Here is a 21,222-nt window from a genome sequence, read left to right on the forward strand (position 1 = left end):
TTTTTTATTTGAAAGCTAATTGCTTTATGATTACAAAGAAATCCTACATTTGGACTTATCTGATAAAGTTCTTTTATATAACATTCTGAACTTTTTTTATTTAATTTATGGAAATTTTTTTCAGAAATTCCAATCTGTAAAATTTTGATTATTTTCTCTTGATTAGTAGCATATTATTTTACATTCCCTGAAAAGGGGAGCCTCCATTTTTCAGTTGAACAGGTTCCACAAACAATTGAAATTTTTGCCATACATAAAGCATGTTTTACTATCACATTATCACATAACAAGCTCATAAAAATCAAGAAATACTCTTACTTAACAAAATTTTAGTAGTTTGAAAGATGAGTAAGAGACACATTTTTCAAGCATTTTAAAAGGTTCCAAAACGTATGTGAAAGGTCCAAAGACTTAAAAGTTTCAATTTATATAACTTATGTGTACTCTGTTTCATACCGAAATTAGCTAGTTAATAAACTAAAAATGTGTTCCAGTGCTTCAGTATCTTCCTTTAATATAGAGTGATGCCTTCCTGTTGAACCAATAGGAACTGGAGCACTTGAGAACATTGTGAACAGAAGGTGAGCACTGATGGCATTGTTGCTGTCCTTCAGCTGGAAACTTACATCCAGCAACTGGTCCATGTGGTAGCATAAATTTCACTACAATTTCGTTTAACTCATAACTAGTGTCTATAAATCTCTGCAATCCCAGTCACACACACATGCCACAAACATCCCCCTTCTCACGTTGTGAACCTGAATATTATCCTACTGTTTCTGAGGTGTTGGCTGAATGAATGAAATGTCTTCTTTCTTGCTCTTTAATGTGAGTCCAAAAATGTATCTTCTGAATTTATTTCACAGGAGTAAATTTTTTGGACCATTCTTCCTTTTTCTGCTCATGGAATTCCTCGATTTCCTCTTTGGACGAAAGGATGAGGGCTGTGGATGTGTAAGAATTCACAACTCTCATAAAATCCTTAGCATTCTGTATTGCAACTATATCTGGAATGGAAAGATTATGTTTTGTAGCATGGTGCTTTGCCAGGCCTCCTACATCACAAGACCCCTCCCCAAGACCAGTAGCACTGTGTACCCAATCAGTTGGCACAAGTGACTAACTCAATTCAAACAGCTGGTAATGATTTTTAAAATGATTAGGAGCACCATCAGAAATAATAACAATCTTCTCTGTTTGCAGTTGAAGAATTTTGTGCACTGCTAGCAAAGCAAGTGCTGAGTCACATCCTGTGTCATCACTTATAACTGTAAAACTTGTGATCTTGTTTTGAAAATGTCACTCCTGTAAAAACTGAAACCTGGTCATTACACCAATGGTACCCATGTTTTATGTTACAGACTACTAATGAGTTCACACGCCTAACAGAGGAGTCATATGTCATGTGCTCCAGTAAGTTCTTCAAAGTTACCACAAAAAGTTCAAAATTCATGCCGTACACACATAAATAGACATCTCTAGGTGGGTTGCAACGACCCACTTAAGTCATAGTGCATAAAATTTTGATCTTCCGATATGTGAAGTTGTATTGTTGCTCTTATAAATTGCAAAAGTTTCATTAATACTGTAAGTCATGTATCTCTACACTTTCACAACTTTTTGACCTTCACCTGTTAGTGTTATAGTGTCTTCTTTGTTGGCACTCTGACAAGAAGAGTCCCATTTATCTTCCAGATAAAATGACTGCACTATAAGAACCTGAGCTGCTTCTACAGGATGACAATAAAAGGGATCTGGTCTTCCAAAGATTCCTTTTCCAGGCTTCACATTTCTTGATTTGTCTACCATGTACTTTGATACTGATGGAAAGCGGTTCAAAATTGTTTTCTTTAAAAATGTCTCTGGAATAATAGTTAAAACTTGCGCCTTTTCACTGTAGGATGCACAGTATACAACAGCTGAATTGATATTTGTGAAAAATTCCTGGCTAGAGGTGCAAGAGGGCTTTGATTCATTTTCTTCTGAATTTCTACTTTCAAGAGTATGGTCAGTTCTGCTGTAGTGTATTCATCCATAGCTTTAGTACTTTTTCTGAACTTTCTTGATGCATAGAACTGCTGATTCGACTTCACTGACCACGGTTTCTTAACAGGACAAACATCTACCTCTGTACTTGACAGATTCAGGGTATTTAATTTCTCCTTTACTGATGCAAAATTTGCATCATCTGCACCATGGGAGGCTTCACATTGTTCAGATACTATCATTCTTGTTATTCTATCAAAACATTTAGAACACAAAAAGTCATCGCTGGAAACATCTTTACTTAGAAACAGAGTCTTCAAATGAGAACACTTATTCCCAACCTGAACAAAGTCTGCTTTTTCTGTTTGTCTTATATTTCATTCTTTTATGAATATCCAAATAGTCAGCACACTTCACTCTCCTGTGGCCCCAGTCAGAAGACATTTCAAACAGTCAATTTCAAAAAACACACTGCAACTGTGTCGACTGGCAAATTCCTCATGAAAACACAGAATGCACTGGATGGTCTCGGATTTCTTGGAAGCCTCTTCAGTAAACAAATTAGCACTGAACAACTACAATACAAAAACCTGCAATGAACACCCACAACAAAGAAACTGACAAGAAACTACCACCAAATGTAAGAAATATCTTCAACAATAAAAGTGAAAAGAAGTAAATGCAAAAAAGAAAGTGATAAAAAATAACTGCAACAAAGACAATAGAGATAAACATTGTAACAAAGAAATTAGTAAAAAAAAATTCAGTGGAGTCATACATTACCCATGAAAGTTGAAAAAAAAATGATTTTTTTAAAAATAAAACCTGTCCAACTTAAAAGTGGAAGCTACCCTTTACAGACAGTACTACATAGTACTAATCAACCAAAAAAATCTAACTTTTCTGGATTACCATTTTTGGAAAAGAAATCCGAAAATTATTAAAAAAATAAAATTCAAAAGGCGACAGTAAAAGAACTTTGACAGATATGTCCAAATGGAGGATATCATTGTAATAATAAAGGAATTACCTTTTAAATTTAAAAATAACTCTTAAAATATCTAGAACGGTTACAGAGATAAAGCGTTTCAAAAATTTTTCCTAAATTCACATCTTCAAAATGGTGTCGCAGTCTCATCTTCGGAGGCCTGTATCTCGGGGCAGGAATTTTTTTTGGAGAAAACAAAAAAATATGGGTGTCTTACTTACTCCCGAATTTTAACAGCTAAATTCAATAACATCTGAGCCTATGAAGTGATACAGATCATGCCTTCATGGCACAGCTTTGAAAAGCCAATTCTAGATGAATATTGGTCCAAAGAGAAACAGCAGAGAATTTTGAGTGAATTTTGTGGAGGAGAGAGATTTGCCTCTAGTAAGGGTACTATGAAAGGATTCTATCAGCTTAGGATAAAAAGAAACTAAGTTGCCTCAGAAAGTTAGAGAATTGCTCATACCTTCTCCTACAGGTAATATTAGTGATATCTTGAGTCATATTGATAAAGTGGAGAGGGTGAAGCCCTCAGTGGAAGATCGTAGGAGGAATTTTGATGACAATAATCAATTAGGGAGAGAATTTCAGGTAAATAGGATGAACAGGACTAATTACAGTAAAAATTCAAGGAATGGTTGGGTGGAAGATAGCCAGAATGGACACGGAAATAGTAGGAGAAATTCAAGTAAAAGAAATGGAGCAGATTATTTTAATTCTGGATCAAACCATTTAAACTAGATAATGCTCCAGTTTTGGCTCGCACTAGAGCAGGTAGTGATGAAGAACCATGTGTATATAAATGTGCTGTAATCACAGGTAAGGGTAATGTAAAAGATAGTAGTAAGATGAGTGTAATTTCTAATTCTAGTGAGATGTGGGTAGCAATATTTATCAAATAAAACTAGAGGAGGAATGTACTACAATAAAATCAAGTGATGAAACACAGTGTGTTGCTATTGCCCAGGATGTCCAAAGTGTCCAGACAGATGGTAAATTTTTAAGAGAACATAAGGAATTCAGGTGTATTGCTTTATGGTCTAATACTGGAAACAATAATCAACTAATAAGCCAAGTATTTGATGACAATCAAAGTGACAGTGGGTCTGATTCTGACAGTAGCTGTAATGATGATAGCAGTGACGAAATCAGTAGTGATGAGGATAAGGTATTTAAATTTATAATTGATAATGATGACACTGTGTCACGTAAGAAAAAGAATAAAGGAAGATAATGTTAGGTGTAATGAAGAGTTAGAGTTTGAGAGTGGTAATGATGAAGAGAACCATGCTATTTGTCATTTGACTGTGTCTGGTAATTAATTTGGTAATATGGAATATAGCCTTTCCAGGCAAAGGGAGGATTTGTTGTATGAAGAACATCAAATGGTAAGTAAAAAGGAAGTGTGGCACCCTGTAACAAAAGCAAGTGATGGTAAGTGTTTACTGGACAATGGTAGCGATTTGAATGGCATCTCACAGGCATTTTTTGAAGCTATTAAAAACACAGAGGGTATAGTGGTGATGTGCGTTTCTGGAACAAGTATTATTGGTGCTACTGGTAAGCTACCGAAGTGTGTTAAACAAGAGGTATTATTAACTGTGAAATACGTGTAATAGGTCATGTGTTAAAACAATGACAGTGTTTATTCAATATGTAGCATATTATTCTGCAATAACTGTGTGATCAGTTTTCTGCTGCTAATAGATGTTCGACAGTATGCTAATAGATGTTCAGCAGTATGCTGATGTTTGCCTGAGAACTATTAATGAGGCATATCAAAAGTTAAACAACAGTGCATCGGCCATATTAACTGTATATATTTTGGGGTTGTGAACAGTGAAAGTAAAGAACTGGGAATGCAACTGTGCACCTGTCGGATACATTATTTACAGTAGTCAGTGTTGAAATTCCAACTCCCATTTTTCAGCCAGTATCACAACACAGTATGTCAACACTGAGGACCATCAGTGAAGGAATAAAGTAGGCAAACATCACAAGCTGACACATTCATTTTCAGCTGGTACAAACCCATTCAAAAAAATATGCTTGTTCTTCACTTCACTAGATTAGATTGCCTTAGATACACTGGTCAATGTATAGATCAATAGTGAGGAGATCCTAATGGATGTAAAGTATGTCAGAACACAAACAAAACATGGAAAAACAATATTCAAACCAGCCCATGATTGATTGGAAATTCACTTAGAATACCACTCCCAAAATACCACCACACTTTGTAGCCTACTGGATCCTTTTAATAGAGCCTGCCCTTCATGTTCCAGCTGTATGTCATTATCAGTACTAGTTATGTATGTGTGTGTGACATGTGTTCCAGAACAACTGGGATATACTAATAAAATCTTCTAGGTTTCCAGAGCAGGACAAACAAGAGTTAAAACTCAAGTTTTCAAAGATAATCACCATCTTCTTCATCTGGGGATGTGCACATATGACATCTAAAGCATTCAGTGCATAGGCCATGTTACATGGAGCAGACACTATGTTGTATTCAGCAGTACTGCCTGGAGCACATCAGCTCTGGGGCAGAGAGACAAATTGGCAGTCACTGAGCACAGTTTGGAAGAAAGCTGCATGTTGTATTCTGAATGAGCAAGAGTGCTTTGTAATGCAATGTAGTTTGGGACAGCATGGCAAAGGAATCCATCAAATTTAGAGCTAATAACGGCCTCAGAAACAGAGATGGTGGCTATTAACAAAGGTCTGTTTTGGACCTGTTACTGGCCATAACACACTGTGAGCACTCAGTGCTGAGAGATATCTGTGCAATGTGCTAGATGGTATCCGACTGAATATGCTGGGGTTCAAGTACACTCCCTCATCTGCTCCAATCTGTGCTGGGTCAAGGGCAAGGACAACTCAACTCGCTGCAGTACCTGTATAAGATCAAGCAAGATGACATTTCAACACTTTACCATAAGACGATGGCAGCGACACTCATCGAACTGTTGCATCTGGAAACCCGAGAACTTTATATTAGTTCAACACACAAGAAAGATGATGATATTACACATATACGTGTTGGCACCAATGAAATTTCTTTTGTTTTACTATTCTGTCATGTATTTGGTATAATATGTGGTTCTTTAATACAGGATGTCACAATCCCTTTGGGTCAAAATAATACCAACAGTAAAGGACACTAAAATGAGTATTTTGAGAAAAGAAACAAATGGTTGGATGTGTGTATTTCAGGTAGTATAAGGTCTTGAATGTACAACATTTTTGAAGTAAATGTGTGTAAACTGCTTATGCTTATTAGTAAAGCAACTGCCTTCAAACTGACAACCGAACACTCTCTTGAAAAATAATACACTATTGCCTACACTCTGTTCACAGAGGAGTTGACTGATTGTAAAAGGTATAACATTTGTCATTACAACAAACTAAAGATGTGCATTTAATGTATGATATTGCAGCATGCAGTGCCCAGAAAGACATACAAATGTAGCGAGAAAAGATTCATGGTACATATCTTGTCAACTGGAAAAAAACTTATCGTCACAGACAGAAAATTACAAGAAATTGGATTATTCATGCCACAGACAGTCGGCAAATTTTCTCAACAAAGATTTGTTTACAGAGTAGAATTTGAAGAGATGGTGTTGGATCCTGTGACAGGACATTAATCAAGCACTAGGGTCATTCCATTTCTAATGTATCAGATTTAAAGATGGTCCTCGCTTGACCATTTCTGAATCCAATGGCTTTTTTGGAGTAGGTTCAACGATGTCTTGGATGAACATGTACAAAGTTTCAGCTCGATACTTCTTTTCGTTCCAGTTCTTCATCTTCTCATAGGCAGGGGTCTCAGTTTCCACAACCTACATGCATGCCAGAACGTTAACTGGATAACATTCATGAAAGGTGCTCATAGCTTATAAGATCCTGCTTTTCTATACTAAACAATATTTTGTGCTGAATAAGAATACATTATTAATTACATGGAGAGCTGCATCAAACCAGTAGACCACAACAACAACTAATTATATATTTAAATACAGAGTTGGCCAGAAAAATGTATACACACTTTAAGGAACCATGGTTACTGTACATGTCCAAAATGATCACCGTTGGCAGCTATGCACATAACAGAATTACGAGCAGTCGCCGCAGCTACATCAGTCAATGTTGCAGTGGAGATCGCTGCACATGTTGCTGCAATCTCCTGGCAAAGTACCTCCAGCATGTGTGGCTTCCTTTGATAGATGCTAGCTTTCACAGTTCCCCACAAGTAAAAGTCCATAGATGTTAAATCTGATGACCGTGGAGGGAACTTAATGGGCCTCTCCATCCAATACAATGCCCCGGAAAATTGTCATCCAGGAAAGCTCATGCGGCTAGGTGGTGCACCATCCTGTTGGTAGAAGACCTCTTCATCAGCTCTATAAAGTGCATGTCTATCTGACAAAATTGATGTGCATAACATTTCCAGGTACACTTCACCAGTGACAGTAGCATCAAAGAAAAAGGGTCCTACAAAGATCCTAGATGATAGTTCACACTGCACATGAACCCCTAGTAGATTGACTGCTTTATCCACTTAAACATTCAGATTTTCTGGTGCCCAGTACACACTGTTATGCAGATTCATGGTTCCCTTAAGTTTAAATTGTGCCACATCACTCCACACTACCTTCATCACAAATTGTTCATCATCAGTTACCAACTGCTGATAGGTTTCAAAAAATCACATTCGGCAATCAGGATTGTCGTCATTAATGATGTGCAGTAGTTGTGGAGTGTCAACTTTCCATTTCGCAACTTTCAGAATTCAATGTACACTTGTACTGCTAACCCCCATTTCATGTGCACATTGCGTCGCAGACTTCTGTGGAGAATTAACAAACACCAATGAAGCAGGAATTGTAGCTGTATGCTGTCTTCCTGATCTTCCTTTGTGAATATCACAATTTGTTCCATGCAATTAAAACTTCACAATGATGCTTTTAATTGCTAGGTGGGTTGGTGGTTCTGTTTCCAACTACTGCCTCCACTGATGTCGCACTTCAAAGTTGAAAAACAATTTCACAATAAATCTTCATTGCTCAAATGTCATGTGTGCTCCAGCCATCTCATTTTATCAATACTGAGATGAATGTGCTAACATCTGTTGAGCCAAAGAACATACTACAACACACTCATACTCAAATGGAACAACAATATTGGTATCGCGATAGAGCCTGACAAAAGAGTGTATAGATTGTTCTGGCAGACTCTGTACATGTGTTGACAGCTGCAAAACTTCAAAAATAGTAGAAAATTCACTTTGCGTCTATGAGAGTACCTGTTTAATCAGCCATAATTAAAAATTCAGCCAAGAATCGGCTGTCTTCTCGTGCCTTTCTGCAATCGCCTCAGTTCCTCTCATAGAAAATATATGCACTTGCCAGTTTAATGAAAATATTTTGGGTGCCAAATTTTGGATAATTATGGAGGTCTAGATCTCAGCTGTATGTTCTTTGATCTTTTTTGTCTTGCTGTCCCTGCAAAGTGCAGAACAATTCCAACATTTCAGGTTGGACATTTGTCCTAGTTTGCACTAGTATTTTTGTGTTTTACATTTAGGAATCTTAAGTTTTTGAAGTCACATTACTGTTTTAAGCAATAAAATAACTCTTTTAATTGTAACAAATACAGTTTTCAGACATCCATACTAGATTGTCTGCAAAATAAGAAATAAAACTAATGCATTTCAACATTTTCTGCAATTCTTTCCTTGGGAACATAAATCATTCCAGTTGACTTCATGCAGTGTCTGGCATAATGAGCAAGGTTCCCTGTAGTTTGTACACTGAAACTCTTCCTGCAGCACATCTCGTATGCTACCACTTTCACTAACAACCGAAACACACACCTCTCGTTCTTTCTGTTGCTTCCAACATACTTCCTCATACATGTCAATGTCATCTATAAGATTAATTAGCCTGGGATCACTGGCTTTAACTTACAATTAATGGAATTTTGTGCCACTCTCTTTTCTTTGCCTGTACTACAAACCAGTGCTTTGATAGTATTTGGGAAATTTGGAAATTTATCACTTAAACATTTAATAAGAAACTCCATATTTGCATGGTACTTTCAGGTGCAGATATTATGTGGCATTTTAGATGTCAGTAAAACATTAGTGTGTATAGGATCAAAAAATTATGTTTTTTCATCACAGCTACAAAATGTGGAAATTCAGATTTAAAAAGTTCATATGCTTCCATTAATGTTGTCAACATTATTCACTGCTGCACCTTATACTTTATTTGGTAAGTATATCTCTATGAACTAAACAATCTCTCTTTCCTGAAAGATTTCTTGAGAAAAAATTTTGGACTTTTGAAATAAGTCGTTTAGTATAAATTTTATGTCCATGCAGTGGTATTTCCGTTCTAGAAGAAGAAGAAGAAGAAGAAGAAGAAGAAGAAGAAGAAGAAGAAGAAGCACCTTCAGTTTCTGTTTACTGTGATAACAGCTTCTTCACCACAGCACTTCTTTTATTGGGGCTCTTAGGCAATGCTTCTTTATCCACTGACTGCCTTTCCTAGTGAAATTGATGGCTTGTATGGTTGAACTAATGAGTTACCGGACTGTTTTTTCTTCCTCATTCTAAAGTGTTGTTTTTGTTCTATCTTTTGTTTTCTTAAATTTATTAAGTGCTATATTGTCATTCACTGTTTTTCTTATCATTTGGTTTCTTTTCATATCATGCTTCTTTTTGTTTGCTAAATGTAGCTGACATGCATCCTCATTGTTCTTCAACTTTTCTCTGAACTTTTGTACTCTAGTCTTTGATGCCATTACTGCTATGTATTGTAATTTGAAATTTAGTTAAAAATATCTATTATTACATTATTTGGCAAAATAAGTGCCCAAAACATGTACCTTCATTCTAAAACAATATTCTTCTTAACCCATTTTCTGACAAAGCTTCAAACATGGGAGAGAATACAGTGCGTAAAGTCCCACCCATAAAATGCAAATGTTATTCTTAACATACTTTAATTTTACCAGCTGAATCCTACACGCAAACTAGCTTGCTTACACAGTGTTCTCTTGTACAACTTAATGATGTTCTGTGTTATGGGTGGGACAATTCATATTGAAATTAAAATTAATTAATTTTGAAACAATACTCATATCAAATGAACTTCTATTGCACAAATATACTTCTTTTTCACTTGGTTTTTAAGAATCTGTCTTGTGCTCTCAAGAAAGGACCACTGGACTACAAACGGGATTGAAAATAATACACTGTTCTAGTGTTTTGTTCAGCAGAGAAAAGAAAATAACAGATGGTCAAATTTGTGTGCTCTACAATGAATGTTTTGTAAAGGCTAATTACAATATAAAATATGTACTTTCAGCTTTAATTCTCCCAGTTTTGAAACTTATATTTCAATAAATATATTTTCAATGAAGTGCCCCTGTTTCTCTGGACCTGTTCAGCAATCTTTCAGCTTCAGCAGCTGACCCTTGTCTGCTTAGAGCTGTAAAACTTGGTTCAAAGTTGTAGGTTTTCATAAAGAGTGTATATGCTCAAATGCAGCATTAAAGAGTAAATAGCTTTTAAGCCACAAAAATACAAGTGTAGTTATGTACAATCAACTTCAAGCAATAAGCAGCAATAAAACAAATGAAAATCCACAGAGGCAGAACTTTAAACTCATTGTATGACTGGAATAATGTATTTGCACTTCAGACTAAATAAATTGCAAATGCCGTCTTATTTAGATTCTGAACAAGTATATTGCCTTCCTGATGTTATTGATGGTGCTTTTGATTTAAAATATGTGATGATCTGGAATTCATTAATTACCCTAGGTAGATGGACAATGGAAGGAATGGATGTGGGCACTGGGATGCAAAAAATGGATAAGTGCTGGAATTTCTTCACCGACTTTAAATGCTTTGACTTTGAATACTACAAAATCATTCTAACCTCTGTTTCCCCTAATATTGTTTACAACAATGGGCTTTAACTGTTGATTTTCTCTTATGCTAGCAACTCTGTGGACTTCAGCAAACCTTTCTTGATTAAATTCAATTTCTTTAATTTCTTTCTCTGTAACGTAAGACAAGATGATTCTTCAAATGTAGTCCTTGAATTTAAATAGATCAAGACTACAGTGTAATCTATCACTTTGTTGAAGTAATGTATTGCCCAGGGTATTTAGGACTGAGGAATGATGACCATCAACTACTGGAGGACATTTATTTAAAGTAGTTTGGATAGTGGGACATTCACGTTGACCACTGGGTTTTTCTGCATGTGTATATTGACTGAATGGTGAGGTAGACTATGTTTCTACTGGACAGAGCAACACTGGAAGTGGCTTCCAATTGGCCACACTTGCTGCTCTTGATGTTTTCTCTGTGCAGCAGATCCCTGCTTCAGAAATGTGCCAGGCTCCTGGGATGAACACACATGTGACAATGCTTCAAACATACACAGAACCAAGAAATGCTGTGGACTGTAAGTTGGTTTGTTGCAAATGATGTTGAAATATACTAGCCAAGCAAACAGAACAGCTTGATATATTTCCTGTGTGTAAAAAGCTATAATAATATATGTGGTTTACAGAAGAAGAAAATTCTCTCATGTAGTAGTGCGCACAGTAGTAATCTGTTGTTGAGTCTTCAGCACTCAGCGGCATGCCAAAACGGAGACAAGGCATACAAGGTACAGCTGGACACAGATTTGGCAATCGGGGGGGGGGGGGGGGTGAGATGGGGGAGGGGGGGAAGGGAGTTTATGCAGGTGTTTTGACAATAGTAGCTAATGTATTGCCCTCATCAGAGAAAATTGTCATGTATGTACCCAGGAAAAATTTCATTTGTGGTGAATGCCTCACAGAATGGTGAATCTGCAAAGATTTGTTAAGATACTTGAAAGAAATTAGTATTTTTGTCATAATGAGTTCCAGTAGAAAAGAACACTGTCCATGAAAATGTTGTCAACTGTGAAGGTTACTCAGTGCAACAGTCATTAATAATACTTTATTCAAGAAAAGTTTATGAAGAATTGAGCTGTTGAGGAGAAAACTTTATAGACTTCTCAGTAATACAGAAATAACAGAAGGAATTTAGTTGTTAATACAAGAATATTAAGTTACTCAACAATAATTGCAACACAGAATAAAATACACGTCTACAATCCAGAAGATTGAGAATTCGAGCCGGTGGCTGTTTTGTAGTCTCCAGTTCCTTGTCATCACACAGCAGTTAACTGCAGTTACATTGGCGGCATATCAAACACCAGAGTTGGCCACTGCTGCAGCAATTTCCATTGTAGCCTTCCCACTATGACGGTTCCACTTTGCACTGGTGGTTCGCCGTGCCCAGTGCCACTGAAAGTCGTGAGTGAGCTGCATTTGAATCAAAACAACGTGCCTTCAAGTGGTACTATGTGTTGTGAGAAATTTGAAGTCAGTGGCTGGCCAAAAAGTTGTGTGTTATTGGGCTTAGAAAACTGAGTGAACAGACAACTCATTAGTGTTTTTACATTAATAAATTTTAGGCAACAAATGGTGGAAGACCGACTGAGGATTTAAGTGCAAAAGTAGATATCATAAATGGTAGCCTCCAACAGCATATTCAGGAATCTCATGAAGAGGAAAAAAAGGAGATAAATACAAAAATAACTAACTTGCTAACATTTTACCCACTTTACAAGGGTCGTTAAGTACTAAGATAAACAAACTATGTGATCAGGTAGGAAATGCTGGTTTTGAACAATTAAAGGAGGTAGGTTAGAATGTAGAACATATATGAAAGAATTAACTAAACAAATGTTTACAAAAGTAAATGAACAATTCTTAAGACACACAAATGGGGTTACATGTGTTAGAGCACGGTAAAAATTTGGACATAACAGCTTTACCACACTCCACTTTCAGAACTTTGGAGGTATGAGTAAGTGAATTAATAATTCAAAAGGTACAAGAAACAACAGATTTATCAGTCAGTACACTATGGTTCACAGTTGATTTAAGAAAAACCGAAGAGGAACTAGGTAAGCTCTGGGATGGACTTAATAAAAGCACACTTCTTCACTTTTGAAGGCCAGACATACCAACAATTAAAGGGAACAGCCATGGGTACCAGGATGGCCCCCTCGTATGCCAACCTATTTGTGGGTCGCTTAGAGGAAGCCTTCTTGGTTACCCAAGCCTGCCAACCCAATGTTTGGTACAGATTTATTCATGACATCTTCATGATCTGGACTCACAGTGAAGAACATTTCCAGAATTTCCTCTCCAACCTCACCTCCTTTCATTCCATCAGATTCACCTGGTCCTACTCCAAATCCCATGCCACTTTCCTTGACATTGACCTCCATCTGTCCAATGGCCAGCTTCACACATCCGTCCACATCAAACACACCAACAAGCAACAGTACCTCCATTATGACAGCTGCCACCCATTCCATATCAAACGGTCCCTTCCCTACAGCCTAGGCCTTAGTGGCAAACGAATCTGCTCCAGTCCTGAATCCCTGGACCATTACACCAACAACCTGGAAACAGCTTACGCACCCTGCAACTACCATCCCGACCTGGTACAGAAGCAGATAACCAGAGCCACTTCCTCATCCCCTAAAACCCAGATCCTCTCACAGAAGAACCCCAAAAGTGCCCCACTTGTGACAGGATACTTCCCGGGACTGGATCAGACTCTGAATGTGGCTCTCCAGCACGGATACGACTTCCTAAAATCCTGCCCCGAAATGAGATCCATCCTTCATGAAATCCTCCCCACTCCACCAAGAGTGTCTTTCCGCCGTCCACCTAACCTTCGTAACCTCTTGGTTCATCCCTATGAAATCCCCAAACCACCTTCCCTACCCTCTGGCTCCTACCCTTGCAACCGCCTCCGGTGTAAAACCTGTCCTATGCACCCTCCCACCACCACCTACTCCAGTCCTGTAACCCAGAAGGTGTACACAATCAAAGGCAGAGCCATGTGTGAAAGCACCCACATGATTTACCAACTGACCTGCCTACACTGTGACGCTTTCTATGTGCGAATGACCAGCATCAAACTGTCCATTCGCATGAATGGACACAGGCAGACAGTGTTTGTTGGTAATGAGGATCACCCTGTGGCTAAACATGCCTTGATGCACGGCCAGCACATCTTGGCACAGTGTTACATCATCCGAGTAATCTGGATATTTCCTACTAACACCAACCTATCCGAACTCCGGAGATGGGAACTTGCCCTTCAATATATCCTCTCTTCTCGTTATCCACCAGTCCTCAATCTCCGCTAATTTCAAGTTGACGCCACTCATACCTCACCTGTCTTTCAACAACATCTTTGTCTCTACCCTTCTGCCTCGACTTACATCTCTGCCCTTACTCTTTGTCTTTAAATATGTCTGCTTGTGTCTGTGTATGTGTGTGTGTGTGTGTGTGTGTGTGTGTGTGTGTGTGTGTGTACCTATCCTTTTTTGCCCCTAAGGTAAGTCTTTCCGCTCCCGGAATTGGAATGACTCCTTCCCCTCTCCCTTAAAACCCACTCCCTTTCATCTTTCCTTTTCCTTCCCTCTTTCCTGACGAAGCAGCCGCCGGTTGCAAAAGCTCGAAATTCTGTGTGTGTTTTATTCATTGTGCCTATCTACCGGCGCTTTCCCGCTTGGTAAGTCTTGGAATCTTTGTTTTTAATATATTTTCCCATGTGGAAGTTTCTTTCTATTTTATTTACATCATCATTAATTTGAACCCAACAATTACGTTTGTTATTGTCTCTGTTGCATTTCGAAATCTTCTCTATCATCTTACTTTCTCTTTTTGTTTGTACAAGTAGTTCCACTTTGTATTCATCTTCCCTTTTTCCGTAATCTACCACACATTTTATCCTGCCTAATTATACTCATTAATACGTAATTTACTTCCAAACCATAACCTAAAAATTTTTAAAACTTTCAACATAACCGCTGCTATAAAATTCACTGTTCCAAGTTTACAAACATTTCGTTAAACTCGTGAATACTATTTCACAGCTTCAGTTCCTTTCACCCATTAAACAACCATCTCAGCTATTTCCAACAACTTTCATTTTATTTCCATTCCCGTTTTTCCCACATAACCGATCATTTTTTAGCAGCTTCCCACAGGTTTAAACGTTATTATTTCTTCATCAAACAATTGTTAGCCTCATTCTCATAACCTGCCAGTACACAACCAGTCCTTTGAATACATTTACACGCATATTTTTCGAAATTTTATTCGAATAATTTTTTCGACATTATATTTTCGGAAAATTTTATTCGAAACCTTTTTCGAAAATTTTTTCTTTTTTTTGTTTCGAAACTTTTTTCGATAATTTTTTTTCAAAATTTATTGAATTTCCCCACCATTTAACGTGATCTGGAGACAACATAACTACCTAACCTTTGCACTCATTGTTATTCACCAACCTAAGTTCAGCACAGGATCAACATAGCTCATCTCAAACCAACACTCCCCATATAAATTTCTATTTATTTTCACTTTAACCTCGTATTACCCTTTCCACCTTCTAATACCATGTCAACCTCACAACATCCCTACAACGACCCCATTAAATTTTATTTACATTCCCTCCGCAAACATGCCTTCAACCTAGCCAGATTACGCTCCCATATTTTATTTACTCAGGCTTGTCTGACATTTGGCATTACCCCCAAAGGCCTCACACTCAAAGTTCCCATCTCTGGCTGCAATCCTTCTTTCCATCAGTCCTTATACCAGTTCCAAACAGCACAATCCATAGCTCTCACCCGCCTAATCCTTCACCTATACTTCGACTCGGCCAATGAACACACCCGTCAACTCCTATCCCAAATCAAAGTCCTCAATCTTTCCTCTCCCACATCCACACCGGCTATACATAGCATCCTCCTACAGGCCAACCACAAATTAGAACAGCATGCCACCCTCCACCGCAAAAAACTATCCAATCTCCTGGTTTCCCACCTCCGGAAAGGCAACTCACTCACTCTCCACAACCTTTCCAACAAACCTCAACCTCCTCTCATTGCACACAGACCCAGTCTCTACCATCTACTCAATCTCCCACTTCTAGCTCCACTCCCCCCAACACCTCAAAACTCTAGTCAACACAATCTGGAACCACAACACCCCAATTCAGTAGTTAACCTTTCCTCCAAACCCCTCTCCCAATCCGAAACCTCTGTCCTATCCAAAGGCCTCACCTTCAGCCCCACTCCCAGGTTCAACAAAACTGCCCTTGTCAACGATTTACTGTCCTACACTCGTAGTCTCTGCTGGAAATATCACTTTGCCACGAAGAAAAATAATCCTGATCCCACTACTAATGATCCAACTCCCAAAGACACTATCCAAATTTAACCCTGCCTGGAACAGTTCCGTCCTCCATCACAGCGGGACCCACCTCCTCTTCCTCAAAATCACCATCTCCAAACCTTCCAGGAATTTCTCACTTCCAGCCTTGCCTCTCAATCTTTCTTGAAAAACCTTAATCCTACTCCCAACATCACCACTGCTGAAGCCCAGGCTATCCGTAATCTGAAAGCTGACCGATCCATCATCATTCTTCCGGCTGACAAGGGTTCCACGACCATGGTACTTGATCGTCGGGAGTATGTGGCTGAGGGACTGCGTCAGCTTTCAGATGACTCTACATACAAAGTTTGCCAAGGTAATCCCATTCCTGATGTCCAGGCGGAGCTTCAAGGAATCCTCAGAACCTTAGGCCCCCTACAAAACATTTCACCTGACTCCATCAAACTCCTGACCCCACCGACACCTTGCACTTCTACCTTCTACCTACTTCCTAAAATTCACAAACCCAAACATCCTGGCCGCCCCATTGTAGCTGGTTACCAAGCCCCCACAGAACGTATCTCTGCCTACGTAGATCAACACCTTCAACCCATTACATGCAGTCTCCCATCCTTCATCAAAGACACCAACCACATTCTCGAACGCCTGGAATCCATACCCAGTTGTTACCCATGGAAACCATCCTTGTAACCATTGATGCCACTTCCCTATACACAAATATCCCGCACGTCCAGGGCCTCGCTGCAATGGAGCACTTCCATTCACGCCGATCACCTGCCACCCTACTTAAACCTCTTTCCTCGTTACCTTAGCCAGCTTCATCCTGACCCACAACTTCTTCACTTTTGAAGGCAAGACATACCAAAAATTAAAGGGAACAGCCATGGGTACCAGGATGGCCCCCTCGTATGCCAACCTATTTATGGGACGCTTAGAGGAAGCCTTCTTGGTTACCCAAGCCTGCCAACCCAAAGTTTGGTACAGATTTATTGATGACATCTTCATGATCTGGACTCACAGTGAAGAACATTTCCAGAATTTCCTCTCCAACCTCACCTCCTTTGGTTCCATCAGATTCACCTGGTCCTACTCCAAATCCCATGCCACTTTCCTTGACGTTGACCTCAATCTGTCCAATGGCCAGCTTCACACATCCATCCACATCAAACCCACCAACAAGCAACAGTACCTCCATTATGACAGCTGCCACCCATTCCATATCAAACGGTCCCTTCCCTACAGCCTAGGACTTCGTGGCAAACGAATCTGCTCCAGTCCTGAATCCCTGGACCATTACACCAACAACCTGGAAACAGCTTACACACCCTGCAACTACCCTCCCGACCTGGTACAGAAGGAGATAACCAGAGCCACTTCCTCATCCCCTAAAACCCAGAATCTCTCACAGAAGAACCCCAGAAGTGCCCCACTTGTGACAGGATACTTCCCGGGACTGGATCAGACTCTGAATGTGGCTCTCCAGCACGGATACGACTTCCTAAAATCCTGCCCCGAAATGAGATCCATCCTTCATGAAATCCTCCCCACTCCACCAAGAGTGTCTTTCCGCCGTCCACCTAACCTTCGTAACCTCTTGGTTCATCCCTATGAAATCCCCAAACCACCTTCCCTACCATCTGGCTCCTACCCTTGCAACTGCCCCCGGTGTAAAACCTGTCCTATGCACCTTCCCACCACCACCTACTTCAGTCCTGTAACCCGGAAGGTGTACACAATCAAAGGCAGAGCCACGTGTGAAAGCACCCACGTGATTTACCAACTGACCTGCCTACACTGTGACGCTTTCTATGTGGTAATGACCAGCAACGAACTGTCCATTCACATGAATGGACACAGGCAGACAGTGTTTGTTGGTAATGAGGATCACCCTGTGGCTAAACATGCCTTGATGCACGGCCAGCACATCTTGGCACAGTGTTACACCGTCCGAGTAATCTGGATACTTCCTACCAACACCAACCTATCCGAACTCCGGAGATGGGAACTTGCCCTTCAATATATCCTCTCTTCTCGTTATCCACCAGTCCTCAATCTCCGCTAATTTCAAGTTGACGCCACTCATACCTCACCTGTCTTTCAACAACATCTTTGCCTCCACACTTCCGCCTCGATTTACATCTCTGCCCTTACTCTTTGCCTTCAAATATGTCTGCTTGTGTCTGTGTGTGTATGTATGGATGGATGGATGTGTGTGTGCGTGTGTGTGTGTGTGTGTGTGTGTGTGTGTGGGCGTGCGCGAGTATATACCTATCCTTTTTTCCCCCTAAGGTAAGTCTTTCCGCTCTCGGGATTGGAATGACTCCTTACCCTCTCCCTTAAAACCCACATCCTTTCATCTTTCCTTTTCCTTCCCTCTTTCCTGACGAAGCAGCCGCCGGTTGCGAAAGCTCGAAATTCTGTGTGTGTTTTATTCATTGTGCCTATCTACCGGCACTTTCCCACTTGGTAAGTCTTGATATATATATATATATATATATATATATATATATATATATATATGAGAGAGAGAGAGAGAGAGAGAGAGAGAGAGAGAGAGAGAGAATGGTGGCTTGTCAGACCATGACCTTTTTTTATTTATATTCTTTTTTAAAGAACCAGTTTCTCTATGAACTCTTCTACAGTTGATTGATGCATCTCTACAACATTCTTATTAATATAAACCCCTGTTTGTACTGTATAATTTCTTCTGGGTCATATGCTTTTAAAAACACGTACTGAATAAGATTCTAGGTCAGGTTATCCAGGACATGGTTCACAATACTGCAACATGCATTCTTTGATGCCAAATGGCACACAGTTTTCTTGATTAATTCCTCATAGTTACCATCCTTGATAGCTGCTGCAGCCAACACCAGTTGGCCATTTTGATGTATTACACATACATGAACTGAGTGTATCAGCCAGGATTAGGGAGAAAATAAAAATGGGTTTAAAAAATGAAAGAAAAGTAGTTGAAAATGGATTTTATTGCTTTCTTTTTAGATTGATGATTAAACAATTCAGTATAAATTCCTATTACTGTACTATATTCAAAACAATAACCCATTCTTACAACTACTTTATCAGTGTCTCTTTTCATGCCCTGCCAGCAATGCACCTGAAAGAATCTTGTCCATCTGCCAGTTCATTTGGGCAAAATTAATAAAAAAATTTAGGAGACAAAAGAACTGAGAAATTAGTGAAGATCTACAAATTTCTGCATGCTTCCAAAAAGAAGTTAATTGTACTTTACTCTCATGACAATTCTACATCAAGTTAGTTTCTTTTTGCTGGGAGTGTAAATGTTATTTCAGTTGCATTTCTTAAATTGCAAGAAAAGTTAAAACACAATATTAATAAAATAAATTCTTGTGACACTACATATTTGCCTTCAGTAAATATGATGGCTCTCTTTAGTTCGTGTAAGGCTATGTAAGATTTTATATGTTAATTGAATTTTCATATTCGATATAGTTGGGTTTTATTGATTTTATTTGGTTTGACAATGGGTTTAAAAACGCACTCTTTTTGGGTAAGGTTAAATTACAAGAACTCTGGTACCAGCAGCACTACTTTGGCCTGAGTTCACAAAATTTTGAGAAGACCAATTCCAGAACAATAGATGTCTAAAAGTCATAAAGACATCAAAAAATCAGGAATCCAATATATTTACTCAGAATATGAACAAGACAGTAATAGCAATTTATTCATTCTGATATGAAAAAGAATTATTCCACCTGTGTTTAGAGTTCTAAAATTCTGAATTTTCATTTGTTTTATTGCTGCTTATTGCTTGAAGTTGATTTGTGCATAACTACACTTGTATTTTTATGGACAGAAAAAAGGTTTCACTGATTTTTCTTTTTGTTTATTCATTAATATCATGTATGAGCATAAAAATGTGTATGAGAAGTAATAACTGTGAGCAATTTTTTTTTTTCAGTCATAAGCAGGCAAGAGTCAAAAATTAAGCTACAGTGCCTCTGAAGTTGAAAGGCTTGTCTTTTTAGATACAGAAAGATTATAAAGATTAAAGAACATACAGTTGAGATACAGACTCCAAAATCTACACAAATTTGGCACCCAAAACATTTACACGAAATTGGTAGGAGCATATAATTTGACAGAAAAGGCCCAAGGCTACCAAACAAAAAGCACAAGAAGACAACACAGTTGTCGGCCAAATCTGTTGATCAAATTGTGAATTGCGACTTGTTAAAAATGGGCTCTCAAAATCACACAATGAATTTTCTGTCATTTTTGTAGTCTTATGGCTCTTACAGTTTGCATTTAAAAATGTCAACGATAATGTCTTCTAATTCAGCACAAAAAGTTGTTTAAGTGTACAAAAACAAGGGCTTAATAATAATAATAATAATAATAATAATAATAATAAACTGAAAGTACCTTTCACAAAAGTTATCCAAAGTTCACACTTTGGCACGTGTGTATGTGGTGCAAACTCGGGAACCCTATTCATGAGACGCTGTAGAAATGAATCAAAGGAGATATGGAGCTGAATATTAGTACATATCCATTGAAGACATTGTGGAACCTACCGATAAAATTTCATTACATTCACAAATGGTCCAGCAGAGACTCCCATTACACTTGAAATGGAATGAGCCAATTTTTAAACTGTCCATGTACTCCACACCCTAACAAAGACTGTACAGGTGGAGCAGAAAGTGCGCTGCAGTCACAAACAATATTCTTTATTTATTCAGAAATATATTCTGTTAGAAGTGATTTTAAGGTGGAAATCAGTTTTTAAGCACCAGACTGTGCTTCTCTCTGCGTATGTGAGTTCGGAGGAATGATGATGAGACAAAAATTGAGGTTACAGGATGATCCAGGAAATGGGGTGGGGGGAGTGAAGGTGGAGGGGAGAGATGTATTGTAGGATCACAGGTAGATGGAAGA

General features: G+C 38.6%; 1 protein-coding gene across 1 annotated transcript in view; it reads right to left on the bottom strand.

The window, feature by feature from the left end:
• Window positions 1-4,267: 4,267 nt before the first annotated feature.
• Window positions 4,268-21,222, bottom strand: part of LOC126295387 (uncharacterized) — a 49,960-nt gene continuing 33,005 nt past the window's right edge. Inside the window, exon 3 of the mRNA XM_049987868.1 lies at window positions 4,268-4,390. Within this exon, the coding sequence (XP_049843825.1) occupies window positions 4,268-4,390 (123 nt within the window). The remainder of the gene's footprint in view (window positions 4,391-21,222) is intronic.

Source organism: Schistocerca gregaria, chromosome 11 (genome assembly GCF_023897955.1).
Source record: "Schistocerca gregaria isolate iqSchGreg1 chromosome 11, iqSchGreg1.2, whole genome shotgun sequence".
NCBI lineage: Eukaryota > Metazoa > Arthropoda > Insecta > Orthoptera > Acrididae > Schistocerca > Schistocerca gregaria.